General features: G+C 42.6%; 1 protein-coding gene across 2 annotated transcripts in view; it reads right to left on the minus strand.

The window, feature by feature from the left end:
• LOC123758399 (mucin-22) overlaps window positions 1-15,879 on the minus strand; it is a 49,730-nt gene that overhangs the window by 128 nt on the left and 33,723 nt on the right. For both annotated transcript variants that reach the window (XM_045742761.2, XM_045742770.2), the window contains exons 4-6: window positions 14,901-15,160; window positions 9,064-9,258; window positions 1-7,296 (exon numbers count right to left, since the gene is read on the minus strand). The exon at window positions 1-7,296 is cut by the window's left edge. In XM_045742761.2, coding sequence (XP_045598717.1) covers window positions 1,093-7,296; window positions 9,064-9,258; window positions 14,901-15,160 — 6,659 coding nt within the window. In that variant the 3' untranslated portion in view covers window positions 1-1,092. The remainder of the gene's footprint in view (window positions 7,297-9,063; window positions 9,259-14,900; window positions 15,161-15,879) is intronic.

Consider the following 15,879-nt stretch of genomic DNA (forward strand, 5'->3'; position numbering starts at 1 on the left):
TCACTGGTACTGACGGTGCCCAAGCAGCTTCTCAGTGAAAATTGGGGAGAAGAAAAAATAAAATAAAAAAAATCTTCACTAACATTGAGAACTAATAAGGACACTCGAAGAAGTCACATCTGTCAATTTCGATAAGATACCCAATGATAAGAACATAAAATACAGGATTTCTTAACATATTACTGACACGAATATTGCAAGACAACCAGTAACAGTACAAAATTAACAGAAATTTGTTGCACAATAATACCATTTGTTATATCATTAACAACTTTTGAAACAAGATCTTACTTGGTAATACAAAGTTTCTTTATCACTACAAGTCGTTTCACATTTTATACAAAAATCCTGAATGTTGGAGTATCACAAGTAATGTGAAATTGTTCACATTAAAGTTCAAACCAATCATGGGGTCAATTTGTAAACTGTGTATTAAATAGAATACTGTACTATATAGTACCAATGCACTAATTCATTTTCCAATTGTAATGTAAGTCCTTCAAAATACCAGGCATATCACAATTGGTCAAAATAGAAAGTTCCTGTACTGCCTTACAAATTAAAAAATCTGTACTATGTATAAAAACTAGTGAAAAATAAATCTGTTCAATAGAGTAGCAGTATATAACTATGTACGTAGTCTTGTTCGACATTGCTCGAGTCAAGATGAAGAAGATTAAAATACTTTGCCCAACATGTCATCATCACCTGCAGAGCACAGGAAAAGTACAAGGAAGGAGGAGGAGCCGTGTGCGCGCTTCCAAATGGTGAGGCAGCAAAGAAGCATCAATCAAATTTACACCAAAAGAAAATACGAGTAGTCTCCTGGGGTAAGTTGATTTTGTCTTTGCTACCTTACTGAAAGTTTTCTTATTGAAGCAAAGAAAATATCATGTAGTAGAAAGATAGAAAATGAAGTGTCCCTAACTAGCACTTTAAAAGTGACTAATAAGTGTTTGAAACACACTGATAAAAGGATATTTGTGAATTTATAATTATAATTTACAAAATAAATGGCAGGTAAGGTACACCATAGCATATAAGCTTATATATGTGGCATCCAACAACATTGGTGCCCTTAACTGTGCAACATTAACTCTTGAGGCATGGTCTGGGGCCACCACTACTGCTGACACTTGGTTCAGCACACTGCTGTTTGGCATCAATCACATGCGTCACATCACAGACTGGGGTACAGGCACTTGACTGTGGCTCAGAGCCACCTCTCTCCTTCGCACTTAACACCAAATTCCCACCCACTGTACCACAGGGGGCAAAACATCCACTGCTTTGAGACCGAGCAACCACAACTGTACTACTGACGGGTATTGTTATTCCAGCAGTGTTGCAAATAGATATGGATGTATCTAATGTACTGCTGGAGGAGACCACTGCACCACCTGTATTAACAACAGGTATGGTAGTACCTGCTGTACTGCCAGGGGCTATGGTAATACCTGCTGTACTGCCAGGGGTTATGGTAGTACCTGCTGTACTGCCAGGGGCTATGGTAGTACCTGCTGTACTGCCAGGGGTTATGGTAGTACCTGCTGTACTGCCAGGGGCTATGGTACTACCTGTTGTACTGCCAGGGGCTATGGTAGTACCTGCCATACTGCCAGGGGCTATGGTAGTACCTGCTGTACTGCCAGGGGCTATGGTAGTACCTGCCGTACCGCCAGGGGCTATGGTAGTACCTGCCGTACTGTCAGGGGCTATGGTAGTACCTGCCGTACTGCCAGGGGCTATGGTAGTACCTGCTGTACTGCCAGGGGCTATGGTAGTACCTGCTGTACTGCCAGGGGCTATGGTAGTATCTGCTGTACTGCCAGGGGTTATAGCAGTATCTGTTGTACTGCCGGGAGTTATAGTAGTACCTGCTGTACTGCCAGGGGCAATGGTAGTACCCGCTGTACTGCCAGGGACAATGGTAGTACCTGCTGTACTGCCAGGGGCTATGATAGTACCTACTGTACTGCCAGGGACAATGGTAGTACCCGCTGTACTGCCAGGGGTTATAGTAGTACCTGCTGTACTGCCAGGGACAATGGTAGTACCCGCTGTACTGCTTACAGGTGCAGTTGCAATAGCTTTACTGCTTGGGGATACTGTCATAATTTCCTTATTACTTACTGGCAAAGTTTTATCAGATGAGCTGCTCAAAGTTCCAACAGTACTTTTACTGGGTGCAGATGCAACTACCATACAAGTTGCAGATACAGCAGTAGTTACCGTGTCATTTTGGGGTACAGATATACTTCCCGTACTACTTATGGGTACAGTTGTACTTCCTATAGTGCTTGAGCATACAGCTAAACTTGCTGTAAAACTCTGGGGTGCAATAGTACTTGCTGTACTAGTGTGGGGTACAGTAGTTCTTGCTGTACTAGTATGGGGTACAGTAGTGCTTGCTGTACTAAAGGGTATAGTAGTACTTGTACTACTTTGTGGTACAGTTGCACTTGCTGTACTACAATCGGGTATAGTTGTGCTTGCTGTGCTACTTTGAGGTACAGTTGTATTCATTGTACTACTCTGGTGTATAGTTGTATTTGCTGTACTACTATTGGGGACTGTTGTATGTTTTGGACTGCTGGAGAGTATAGGCAAACTTCCCATACTACTTAAGGATAAGGGTGCACTTGATATACTGCTTAGGGGTACTGATGTGTTCACAACATCTCCATTCAGTGCAGACATAGTTAATGTACTGCTTAGAGGTACATAAGAGGTACTGACTAATGGTGTAACAGATGTGCACATCATAGGTACAGTTGTACAAGCAGTACTATTCTGTACACCCATAACACTGGTAACAGATGGAGACTTTGTTACTAATGTTGCTGTGGTCATAGGCATGGTCACAGCAGCCGTAGTGAAACTGGTAGGCATAGTCAAAACACTGCCCCCGCTGCTGCTTGAAGGAATGGGAGAAAATGCTAGAGTTTCTGTGGGCATTGTTAATACAGCTGGATCTCTATAAGGTATACATGCAAAACCTGTCCTGTTGTTAGTTGATGCAGATACAAGTGATGCACTGCTCCTGGGTGTGCTCCCCGCAGTTACATTAATATAAGATGCTGACTGTGGGGCCTGTGTAGTATTTAAAGACTGTGAGATAGATTGTAAAGTGCTTGGTGGTAAATTCATTGAAAGTGCAGTGTTACTTGGATAGAAGGCTTGGGGAATTGACACAGGACAGGTAGGTATAGAGGGAGCAGAACTGTTGTAAGTTAAAACTGGTAATGAAGTAGATACATTACCCAAGGAAATAGGGAGTGCAGCTGATGAATTGCACAATGAAAATGACATACACGTAGTTGCAGCTGACACTTCAGGAGAGACTAACGTATTAGTTAGAGGTAATGACAGAGAATTTACAATACTGTTTTGGTACAGCGGAGGGATATTTGAGGAAACCGAAACATGTGTTCCATGAGGAAAATGTAATTTATTCCCAGAAGCACTAGTTACGGAAGTATTCAACCCACTTGTTAAAATAGATGAACTGACCGGGGAAATCGGATACAACGAGGATGATACAACAGAGCTAGGTAATGAATTGGAAAGTCCACCTAGAAGACCAGATATTATGCTATCAACGTTTTTAGCTTTGTCCTTGGTACTGTTAGCTATTCTTAATTCTGGCTGTTGAGATATCCCCTGGTGTCTAGACAGAGGTGAATTCGATTGGGAAACCCTATTAACATGTGTCTGCATTACTGCACCCTGGGCAGAGCACAAAGATCTGGGAGATTGTGGAGTATGTGGTCTGTTGGGCTTCGGAGACTGAGGAGGATGAGGCATACTGGATTGTGAGCTCGTGGGGGTTACTACTTGCATGAGACAGGCCCCAGGGTGATTACTAATCATAGCTCTTGGAGACTGAGGCACATGAGGCTTAGATGAATTCAGGGAATTACAAGCATTTTTGGGGGACATTAAAGTGTGTGAGAGTGATGTTTGTACACATGCATTTTGTTTGTATGATGAATTTTGTGGACAGACAGAAGTAGAGTTTGGGACTATCAATGACTCTGGAACTAAGTGGGTTGATGAAGACATTTGTTGGGACCCAAACTGAAATTTCTCTGACTGGCCAGATACTGTTATGCACTGGGGCTGGGTAACTAGCAAACTAGTATTATTTAATCTATGAGACTGACTAATTGCTGGCTGAAGATTTGAAAGTTGTCTTGGAGACTGAGTTTGCGGTCTTGTAGTCTGTACTGAAGATAATGATTTGGGAGACTGAGGTGTAAGTGGCCTTGAAGACTGATTTGTGATAGACTGTCTAGGAGACTGAGCTGGATATGGCCTCGGAGACTGAGTTGATGTTGGAGTCCTAGGAGATGGAGGAGTCATTGGTCTTGGAGACATTGTCTGAGCAGGAACCTGAGATACCAGAGGTACCATAGGAAGGAGGCTTGATTGCAAAGGTAGTTCTGGCATCATCTTTGCCCCTCCAATGTTCCGTGGGCTAAGAGGGGACCGAGGTGGGAGACATGCAGGGAATGTTGGGATAAATGAAGCAGAATGATGTGGAGGTATAAGGCCAATAGTCTCTGCTCCTTGATACAAATAAGGGTATGCTGGGTAGGCCAGGGAGGGATTAGTGTAGTAAGGCAATGGAAGAGTACCAATAGCCCCTGGAAAAGATACCCCACAGGAAGGAATTATACTAACGCCAACTGCTGGTGAACCTAGAGTAAGATGCTGTTGTGGTTGTAGGCCAGTATTAGCAGCGGTCAGGGCATTAACTGTTTCTGCTTTAACTTGAGTGAAACCAGTAGTCATTCCTGTTGAAACAGCCATTTTCAGATGATTCATGAGATTGCTGCTGGCAACAAAGCTTGCCATGCTGTTTCCAACTAAACCAACTGTTCCACCACTGGCTTTATTTTCTGCCTTAGAAATACTTAACCCACTAACTTCAGCTTTGGAACTACTACCTGTTGTATGAGCACTTGATAGTTTTCCACTTCTATTACTGGTACTACTATTGTTGTTTGAAGACCTCCCATTCTTGGTAGATTTATGTTGTAGAGTATTTTTGTCTTGCAAAGTTTTAGTATTACCAATGACTTTTGAACTTGTATTTGTACTTTCCTTTAACCCACTTGTTATTGATGCAGGCAATGTGAGAGCAGCTTTGGTATTGGTAACTATTGTGTCTTCAACTTTTGATACAGCAGCATGAGCCTCAGGAGCTAATGATCCTGTATGAACACTATTGGGGAGTTTCTGGTCAACAGGCTGTGAAGTTAATGAAGTTTGAGTCTTTGTTTCTGCTGCTGTAGACTGTACGGAAGACACAGAGGAAATTGAACTCGAGACTGTAGTTGGAGGATTTGCATCATTATTAACTGGCACAGATACAGGACCCAACGTTTTGGGGTCAAGTTTTAAAACTACACCACGCTTTTGGGATCCATTACTATCAACCATATGCGAGTACATTGGTTTCACACCTGCAGATGGATTTCCTAAAAATCGAGGAGCATTGCGAGCTTTAAAAAATTTGTTTGTCCGAGGGGGCTCTTTGTTGCCCTTGCCGATTGATGATTTACCAGCTACCAAAGCTAGCTGTTCTCTGGATATTGTAGGGTTCCAACTTTTAGGGGGAGTTTTCAAGGTTTTGTAACCATAAGACTGTGAAGACTTCCTGCATCCACTGCCAGGTGATGATTTCATTGCTAATTCTTGTTTGGCATCCTTCTTTGAATTTAACCCATTGTTAGGCTTTTGTTCTTTACTTTTATGATCCTCTCCTTGAGAAACTTTAGATGTACCAACTTTAAGATGTGGCTTATTTAGGTTAGCCATACTTGCTGCAGTAAGGCTTGCTGGAATATGACTGGACCGAGAATCTTTAGTGTTACTGTCTTTCAATTCCTTATTATTCTGTAACTCTCCCTGCGGCTTCATATCAAGCTCTTTCTCCACAGGTTCATCTTTACAGTAAGTTATGGGTTTATTATTGCATGAAGTATCAGGACAAGATTCAACATTATAATTAACATTTGGCTTTACTACTTTTGTTTCCTTCAAATTAGCACTTTCAGATTTTTGGGTAACTAAGGAAGCAGTCTTTGTATTTGACAATTTCATCTTTTCCACCTTTTGAAGTGGTCGATCTTTATTTATCTTTGTATCTCCTTTGCTTCGTATAACTTCACCTATTCTATCTTTAGTTTTAGATTTCTTTGTACCATTACCTGCTTCAAAGGGATTCCTCTCTGCAAGTTTTTCCATAACTTTAGGTGGAAAGTCTTCACAAAGAGACCCACTTTCTATTTTTGACAAAAGTTCACAAGCTTCCGATTCAATGGAGTTGAGCACCCCCTCCAGAGTCGTGTCCCGTCCACACACACTCATCACCCCTGACTCGCTTATTTTGAGCTGCACCTCTTTCCCTTCATCTTCCTCACTTCCTCTGACCCCTTCGCTCTTTGAACTGACATCTGCAGGCACTTGAGAATTCTCCTTTGTTACTTCGGAGTCTTTCAGAGGTCCTGTTGAATTCCATTCGTTTACAGCACTTGCTACCCCATCACCTATGTGTCTATGTACATCAGTGTTACACAAAACAGGAATATTTGTATTACTAGGAATGCAACTCCCAGTCATTGGAACGCAACCACCACTTGGGATTATTGCACAGGGAACACCAGCAGGGCTCATATACCCCAGCTCTCCGGGCATGAATGCAACCCCAACGTTCACACCATTGCTTGGTGTTGTGTAAGCTCCAGAGTATGTCACAATGGTGTCCACTACACTAGATCCACTTATAGCACTTTCGATGTTCATAACACTATCACTAACAGTACCCTGTGCTAATTTAGAATGTGACTCACATTTCACCATTACTTGGGAATCCTTTGCACAAGGTTCAATAATTTCCTCAACTGTATCACTTGGTTTAGCAGCTAACACACTTTTATCTCCAGTTTCTTTAAACTCTGGCACCTCAAAAGATTTCCCTGTCACTGCAGTTTTATCTTTTAAGGTTTCAATCACAGATGTTTCTGCAGCTGATTCCTCCTTTACTGGAGAATCAGAGCCTAAAGCTCCAAAAGCCTGTAAAAGAGGAGCACTGCTGTAGTCAGACAGGCTGTTTGTTGAGTATGAGGACCCATACACAGTATTGGTAACCTCACTACCAACACTTGGTTCCAGTTTTGGCATTTCTTCAGAGGAGCTGAGAGCTTCAGAACTGTAGCTGTCTGGATCTAGCTTGATCTTTTTACTTGCTCTTTCGTATATTTGGTAAAACAGCTGTAATGGCTCAGTCTGAAATAAAAGCATAGGGTTAGAGAAGTGAAAAATTTGCATTTCTAAGTTCAGCATACAACAGAACTCCAATTATTCAAATTGGCTTCATCAAAGAGTGCACAGTAACTGATGAAGAAAACAAATTAGATAATATAGACGATAGTATATATACAAATTAGATAATATAGACGATAGTAAATATACAAATTAGATAATATAGACGATAGTATAGTATACACAAGCCCTTCTGATAACTGGGATATTATCCTGATATTAAGGGTTTAAGTACATGTAATATTACAAATATCTCAAGGTCCTTTGGATATTTTAATTTTTTTACTGAACAGATATTTGGGGTCCGAACAGTAATGTGTGGGGGTGATAAACACTGAAATATTTACAACACATTAACCCTTAAACTGCTCTACACAGATGAGTGTATCTTTGACGTAAAGGCTGACCCCACCCTGAAGCCTATGTTTTCTATCACATCTGAAAAGGTTGAATTCTGGAATCCATATCTCACTGTCATAATAGTCCTTTGTGTGAGTTTCTGTTAAAGTTGCAAACATTGCATTTGCCTCATTTAGGAGACCAGTTATAAAGTGTATTTGGTTAATATTATGTGTTTTGATACCTTGCATGTTGGCAAATATCAAAGATGTTATCATATTTATGGAAGTGCTGAGTATTTTGCTTGGTGTTAATAACACTTTCACCCGGTAACGACACAGCATTGCGTCGTTTTTTTAATTGGAGCATTCCCGGTAATGACGCAGCATTGCGTAGTTGTCGGCGGCAAATTGGCGGCGGCTTCGGGAGGGGCGCACAGCGGTTTTGAATATTATATGCATATACTCTTGTAGGGAATTTCATTGTGAATACATTGATACCAAAATGAAAGACCTAGGACCAAAATTGAGGTAACAAAGTTGAAAACTGTATACCCATTTTATCAGCGCTCACTGGAATCATGCTCCGTCACTTTCTCTGTTTGCTGTGGGTGGTACGCCTGGCTTTTGGACTTCATATTTGCATATACCCCTGTAGAGAATTCTATTGCAAACACAATGTTACCAAAATTAAAGACCTAGGACGAGAATTGAGATGTCCAAAGTGAAGAGAGTGTACACATTTTATTGCTCTTATGCGCTCCTGGGTAACATACACTCACTTTCCCAGTTTGTTGTGGATGGTACGCCGGGATTTTGGACTTTATATGTCTTTAGTCGTGTAGTGAGTTCTATTGCGAACACAATGATACCAAATTGAAAAACCCTGGACAAGAATTGAGGTGACAAAATTGAAGAGAGTATACACTTTTCAAAATTACCGCGCGCTCCCGTGAAACGCTGGAGCCCACCTGGGACAGTGCGGGACTCGTGGACATGGTGCGTCAGTGTTAATATCTGTGCTTGCCCCATTTTCAAGATATCTCACGGTCCTGCTTGTCCTAAATGATTTTTCAAACACTTCTAAAATATATACAATAGCCCCATTCAGGGGCTCTATGGCAAAATAACAATAAAGAGCCTTTTTGCACCACCATGCAAATATCTTGCAAGATTCAAGGTGATACATTGCATTTTTCATATAGACTACAAATTTTGGAATATAACAAAATTCCTTCAATGAAATCTACAGTATTAGGTATGAATTCAGGGAACACCTAATTTGATATTTACTTAATTTATGATCACAACTACAGCCAAAAACAAATCAATAAATTAAAGTAAAACTTATGAAATAATATCCAAGACAGACCAAATAAAAATAAACACAAACCCTTTGCCATGCTGTGATATAAGCCACATCAACAAGCGTTAAGGTCTCGTGTAGTGGATCGTCTGATGAGCTAGTGAGAATAGCCAAGGGATGAGATGGACCAACTCCAAACTTCGCTCGCAGTAATCTCTTTAACTGTGCTACACTAACTCCAGCTGGACACTGGAGGTAACGCACACGGCCTCCCAGTGGATTCTGCAAAGCATAGCTTGCTGTTAAAAAAAATTTTAAGTTCTAAAATAGTAAATAATAATTCACCTATTACTATATAACAACTTGCATAAAATGCAAATGAATGTCATGTCTGTTTTTTGGATGACGAGATGTATAGAATTATAATATGTCGCACTGTATGCCTTCAAAGGCATTCATTTAGTAGTACAGCACATATGTTCTGTCTAAACATAAGAAACTACGATATTAAGTGATACCTTCAAATTCAGGACTATATCGTCCAAAACTGATTGGGATTTGCGTTATGTATAATCAGAATATACAAATGTTTTGTTAATTTTATCAATCACCAAATTTGTGAGTTTTCTAACAGGAAATAATAGAACACATCTATTACTATACTTTACTTTAAAAACTATAACTATAGTTTAATTTAAAACTATAACTATAGTTTAACTATAAAACTATAACTCTACTTTAAAACTATAAATAATATATAATGATTTTTCTGGTGGGAGTCTCTTGTGGCTCCCTAAAGCTCTCGCTGATATGGCTCCCAATTACTAGGTCGCATCAGCTGTGGCACTCATAGGCCTACTGGGGACCAGAGCCAGAATTTCACCCCCTCAAAGAGACAGGGAGATGACAGTCCATCGCCTCACTTAGGAAGGCATCCAAAGTATTAAAAAAAAAAAAAAAAAAAAAAAAAACTGCTAAGTTCAAAATGTGATCAAACCTAATGTGACCTGCCTAATGAACTCCCTACAACTATGTAAACAAATGATCGTAACTCTAGAAATCAGCATGTGCTCAATCACCCCACCTCCCCCATTTGTTTGGAGTGGGTAGGGGCCCAGACCTTCCAAGGGCTTTAGCTCTCAGTTCATAAGCTGATGCAGTCACAACCACATGACTGCTGCAGGGTTCCCAGGTCATATCTCTGCTGTGCAGGCTCCAGTTTTTTAGCTACATGCTTTTGGGATCTTGCCATTTGCAGCATTTCTGTGTAGCGTGAGCCTGGCATTTAGGGTGCTTGGAGCTGCATGTGCTCAAGGGCTGTCTTCTCTGGTACTCGCTAGTGCTGCTCTTGCTCTGACAGTTATCTTCTCTGGTGAATTTGAGGATTGCTCCATTAAAGGTCCTCCATGCTTGAGGTGGCCCTTTGCGTACAGTGAGTCAAGGGTCTTATAGCCCTTCTGTCTTGACCTGGGTTGGATTGGTGGGGGTGCACTGGTGGCTTGTGTAGTTGACATTTATGATGGGGCAAGATTGGCCTTCACAGCCGTGCAGCTCAAGCTATGTACACTTACTTTTAGGTCAAGCATAGCGCCCCGTTTTGTTTACTCATTGGGCCCTGAAAATTCCCAGCAGGTTCAATGTACCTGGAGCATACCTGGAGAGGGTTCTAGGAGTTCTACTCTTCGAGTCCGGCCTGAGGCCAGACTCGACTTGTGATAACTTCGTCCAACCGGATGTTGCTTGGAACAGCCCACAGGCCCTCAAACCCACTACAGTCTGGTTGGTCCGGCCAGAATGTGGCCAAGGATTATTTCCTTAGAACCTGCTCTCGCTTTGTGCAAATTTGAAGGTTGTTCGTTGTCTGTGCCATGGGATAATGATCATTCATTCTGTCTAAGCCATGCCCTTTGTTGAATCGGTGACACCTACGACCCTGAGTCTTGTGGGGTCTAGAATCCCTATGTGAGTCTTAATGAACCCTCTGTATGAAATTTGTGTATATCAGATGCCGATCATTTTGCAGGTTCATTTTGGCCACCTCCAATGGTCTAGTTTGTTGTTTGGATGCCTTGGAGCTGCCCCAAACTGTGTTTAGACTCAGAATTGGAGGTATTGGCGATTCTCCACCATGGCTCCATCCACACCACCTCTTCCTTTCCTTCTGGGTGTGGTTCACCCTCCCTCTGATCTTTTCCCTGCTGCTTCCAACCTCAAAAAGTCTTGAGGATTTCCAGGTTTAGCTCGGGATGTTGCTTGACCAGCTCGGGGGGTTGCTCCTTCCGAATCAAGGTAGGCCTTAAGTGGGGCCTTATTCCAAGTTGTATGCACCTCCTGTGGCCAGTCTGATTTGGCTGGTTTGGCACCATACTCAATATTCAATAAAAACTCTTACTTCTCATGGTTTGTGCCAGTCCTTTAACAGTTTGCCCCTTTGACAGGCAATGGGAGGGAGGGGAAAGAGCAGCTTGCCCAATTTGCCAGCTCTTGGTCTCACAATTCGTAGGCTTTTTGTGTCATCTTGCAGAGCCTGCTGTGGAGTTGGTTGGTCCCCACCCTCCCAGTGGGAAGTTGAAAATTTCCATTTATCTGCTTCGGGTCATTTCAGAGTGGCATGGCATTGTCAAAGCAACCGCATCACTTCAGCAGGTGTCCCATTTCTTTCCAGTCCCCAGAAGAGTGACTTGGCAGAGCTGTTTCATCCTCAAACTTTTGGGGCTGAACTGGTGCATCCCTTGCCCTGCTTCCCAGATGACCATCTTTGCCCTAGTTTGCTTCGTTTTGGATGTAGGTACTTGGATAATCTTCCTGAACCTTCGGAATGCATATTAGCACACTCCTATACGTCTGAGGTTCAGGGACTGGTTAGGTTTTGTAGTAGGGCACCAGGCTTTCCACTTTAGGGTTCTTCCTTTTGGTTTAATTCTGGCTTCCTGGTTTTTACCAGTTTGGCTCGAGTTGTTGTGGTTCATCTTCGGTTGTTAGGCGTTTATGTTCTGGCCCAATGCAACGACTATCTGGTGTGGGATCCCAGTCGGTCCATGTGTCTGCTAGCCAGGAATCTGGTTCTTTCTCAGCTCACAGAGGTTCAAGCTATTGGTGAACTGGTGGAAGTTGCAGCTAGTTCCATCCCAGGTTTGGACTTGTTGGGCCTCGTTTGGAATTCTCGGTCGGTGTCGCTTTCCCTTCCTCCAGTGGCTTTGTGCTAGCTGCAGGACTGCTGTCTGTTGGTGTTGTGGCAATGCCAAGTAACTCAGCGGTTCCTCGAGTGATTGTGTAGGAGTTTGAACTTTGCCTGCATGTTTTTTTTCTACTGGGTAGGGTGCGACTCCACAGGCTCCTCTGGTTTCTCCGGAACCGTCCTCTTTTGCCGCAACCGCAACTGTTGGGTACAGACTCTGTCGGCCCTTTGCGGCTACTGCATTGCAAGCTTCCTGTTCGGGATTTTCAGGGTTCAATTCCTAGGCACCTTCCTCCTCCTTCACTCAATGTTTACATGGTCACCTGGGGCAAAATACAGATGTTGTGTACATGAACTTTGCAAATGCATTTGATAAGTGTGACTATGGAGCGATAGCCCGTGAAATGAGATCAATAGGAATAACAAGTAAAGTAGGCCATTGAATTTTAAATTCCCTGTCAAACAGAATGTAGAGTCCAAGTAAAGTGAAAATTGCAAGTGCAGTGGAAATCCACTTAGGACTGGGGCTTTGTAACCAGCACTCACCAGGCCACTCAGGGTTAGTGGTCTCCTATCCTTCATCAGGCGCACAGTATGGTATGGGTGTTTGTGGCCACAAGGTGGATTTGGCTTCATCTGGGCTCAATGCTCTCGCTCCATTCAAACTGTGCTCCAGTGGTTCATTGTCTACACCAGGGGGAGGGGCTCTCTTTGGTCCATTGTCCTTTGGAGCTGGATGCTGCTAGTTGTTGTTCTGCTGGATTCTCAAGGTTTGGTTCTCTGTACAGTTCACATGTTCAAAAGTGTACAACACTTTCGTGGACAGTCTGTCCCAGTTTCTTCCCATCTCCTTGGAGTGGACTGTCGATGCTGCCTTCTTTTAGCTTTGCAAGACGTTCAGATGCCCCAACGTGGACTTTTTTGCATTGGCATGGAATCGGCACCTTCTTCTTCATGAGGCTCCATTTTCCAATCACGAGGCTCTCGTGGTAGATGCCTTTCGGCTGGACTGTTCAAGGTGGGGAGTTCCTGAAACTCCTCCCCCCCCCAGTCCAGCTGTTGTTCCAGATCCTGGCCAGGTCAAAGACCTACCTGGAGAAGGTGGTCCTTCTGGCTGGTTGACGGCCAGCACAGTCTTGGTTTCAGGTACCTCCTGCTGGATGTCCGAACCTGAACATTTCCCCATGGCTCTGCCTTTTCCAGAAGATTTGCCTGGTGACATACTTTGCTGGTTCAACCTTGTCCTCTGCTCCTTGTATCTGGAGTTGAAGAGCAGAGGAATGAAGCATCCAACTGAAGACAAATAAGGGTTTCATGCATTGCCCCACCATGCACTTTGGCTTATGGTCCAATAATTCTAGAGGATTCAGTGGAATCCCAAATTGCATTGCTTTTGACCATGTTACTGGTATTCTTGTGTTTATTATGCTTTTGAGTGGGTTTTTTCTTGGTTTTGGGTTATCTCTGAACTTCTTCTCATATAATGTGATAATCTGATCCTGGCTAACAGTAGGTAATGGAGAGTCAAAAAGGCCTAGAGCATCTTCCCAAGCTTGGCTGGACAAGTGCTTAACTCGGATAGCTATTGAAGGATACCTCATGAAAAAATTATACAAGGCAGAAAATTACAGGGTTGACCAGAAAAAATCAAGGATTAAATGTAAAATAAATGCCTCTTTCTGGTGCAGTGCCCTCATTGGCTACAGAGTCCCCTAATTAGTTCCAAGACTATCATGCCTCACCAGGCACTAGTGGATCATTATTGCTTACCACACATCACTAGCACGATCTGGTTCTCTCAATCGAGATGAGGGGAGTTCGGGAATACAGGATCAACTCGGGCCAAGAGGAAAAAAACACCAGAAAAGTAGAACACCCCAAAACAAGCAATGGCATAGAGAAACATTGGCAACCATCAATAACTATGTGTGCACTCATTAGTCAATTACCACTGCTAGCTTGTTACACTCCTCAACCAATAGACGGCAGCATCCAATAGCTGAGTGGATAGCGCTTCGGATTCATAGTCCTGAGGTTCCGGGTTCGATCCCCGGTCGAGGCGGGGACAAATGAGCAAAATGTTTCTTTCACCCTGATGCCCCTGTTACCTAGCAGTAAATAGGTAGCTGGGAGTCTGTCAGCTGCTATGGGCTGCTTCCTGGGGAGGGGTGTAACAAAAAGGAGACCTGGTCAAGGACCGGGCTGCGGAGACGCTAAGCCCCGGAATAATCTCGAGATAACCACAAGATAACCAGTCCGCCACATTAATCTGCGCCCAGTGCGGTTTACAAAACAAGTCATTGTGCTCTTCGGCTAGCTTTGGGAGCCACCAAGGAAATGCCTTTCCAGAAAAAAATATTTCTTGTCCTCAATCTTAATTGTGATAACTTAATAAAAACAAAAAATGGATAATATATGCAATTCTGTTAAAAAGTATTTCTTAATTACTTCAATACATTATTAGGGTCCCAGCAGTAAAGTCAGGTTTGTTTTCAACAATCGGAAATTCTGGATTTAAATCCCGGGCTGGACAGAAATGGTTGGGTGTGCTTCCTATCACCTAATGACCCTATTCACATAGCAGTAAACAGGTGCCTAGGAGTTAGTCAGCTTGTTGTAGGGTTGCATCCTAGAAGGGTCAGTAATTCGACCTTTCCTCGATAATAGCCTAACATGTACATATACACTAGCTGCCTGTCCCCTGACACATTGAATTAGTTATATTTAAAATAGCAAATTTACTCACTTTCTTTATTTGGTTAGTGTACTCATCTCCCCTCACTGCTTGTGAGTTAACATTCAAGCAGCAGTTTACTGATGTAGCTGGCATAAGGTGACTATTGTAACATCTGTGGGTGGAGGCAGCTGGTGCTGGGTGTAGTGCCAGAGACACTGGATCATCTGGCAGTATGTACCACCTCCCCACATCACTGCCTCCATCTTCTGGTGTTGCTGGCGACGTCTCGGGATGACAAGAGTAAAATTCTCGCCGCTTACACATTTCATCTGGAAAAATCCTAATACTGTAGTTTTTCAAACTACATATTTGTATATTACATAGGCACACTCTACAATACTTGTGAAAATAAAATTAATTTTACTTTAATGATTGTGCAGTGGAAAATGTTATAATCAAACGATGGGAGTAAAAGATAAGGTGAATAGATCAGTTCAGCAGAAGAAATTTTACAAAGCCAGAAGTTATTTTAGAAGCAAGTTAGAAAATAAGAGGGAGGAGGTAGGTGAAGCCAATGGGAATATTAAACACAATCATTGAAAAATATTAACCAGTGAATGAACGTGTAGGAGGTGGACAGAGTACTTATGTTTGGAACTGAGGAAAGGAATGCAAATGTGAATTATTTTTTTTATAGAGACTAGTACAGAAAACAATTTTGCACTATTGTCAGTAGACTTAGGGTTTTCCTCATAGCTCATTTTAAGCCTACCCTACTATTGCTAAGGTGATCAAAATGCAAGATAAGGGAACACAAGGAACTACCAAAGGAAGAGATACACTCATCAGTGCAGAAGCTGAAGTGTGGCACAGCTGAAGGTACTGATAAGGTTTTACCTGGAGAAGGTTCTAAGAGTTCATCTACTCCCCAAGCCCAGCCTGTGGTCAGGCTTGACTTGTGGTAACTTGGTCCAACAGGCTGTTGCTTGGAGCAGCCCCACAGGCCCACATATCCATTACAGCCTGATTGGTTTGACACTTCTTGCAG

The sequence above is a fragment of the Procambarus clarkii genome, chromosome 22 (assembly GCF_040958095.1).
Source record: "Procambarus clarkii isolate CNS0578487 chromosome 22, FALCON_Pclarkii_2.0, whole genome shotgun sequence".
NCBI classification, from domain to species: Eukaryota; Metazoa; Arthropoda; class Malacostraca; order Decapoda; family Cambaridae; genus Procambarus; species Procambarus clarkii.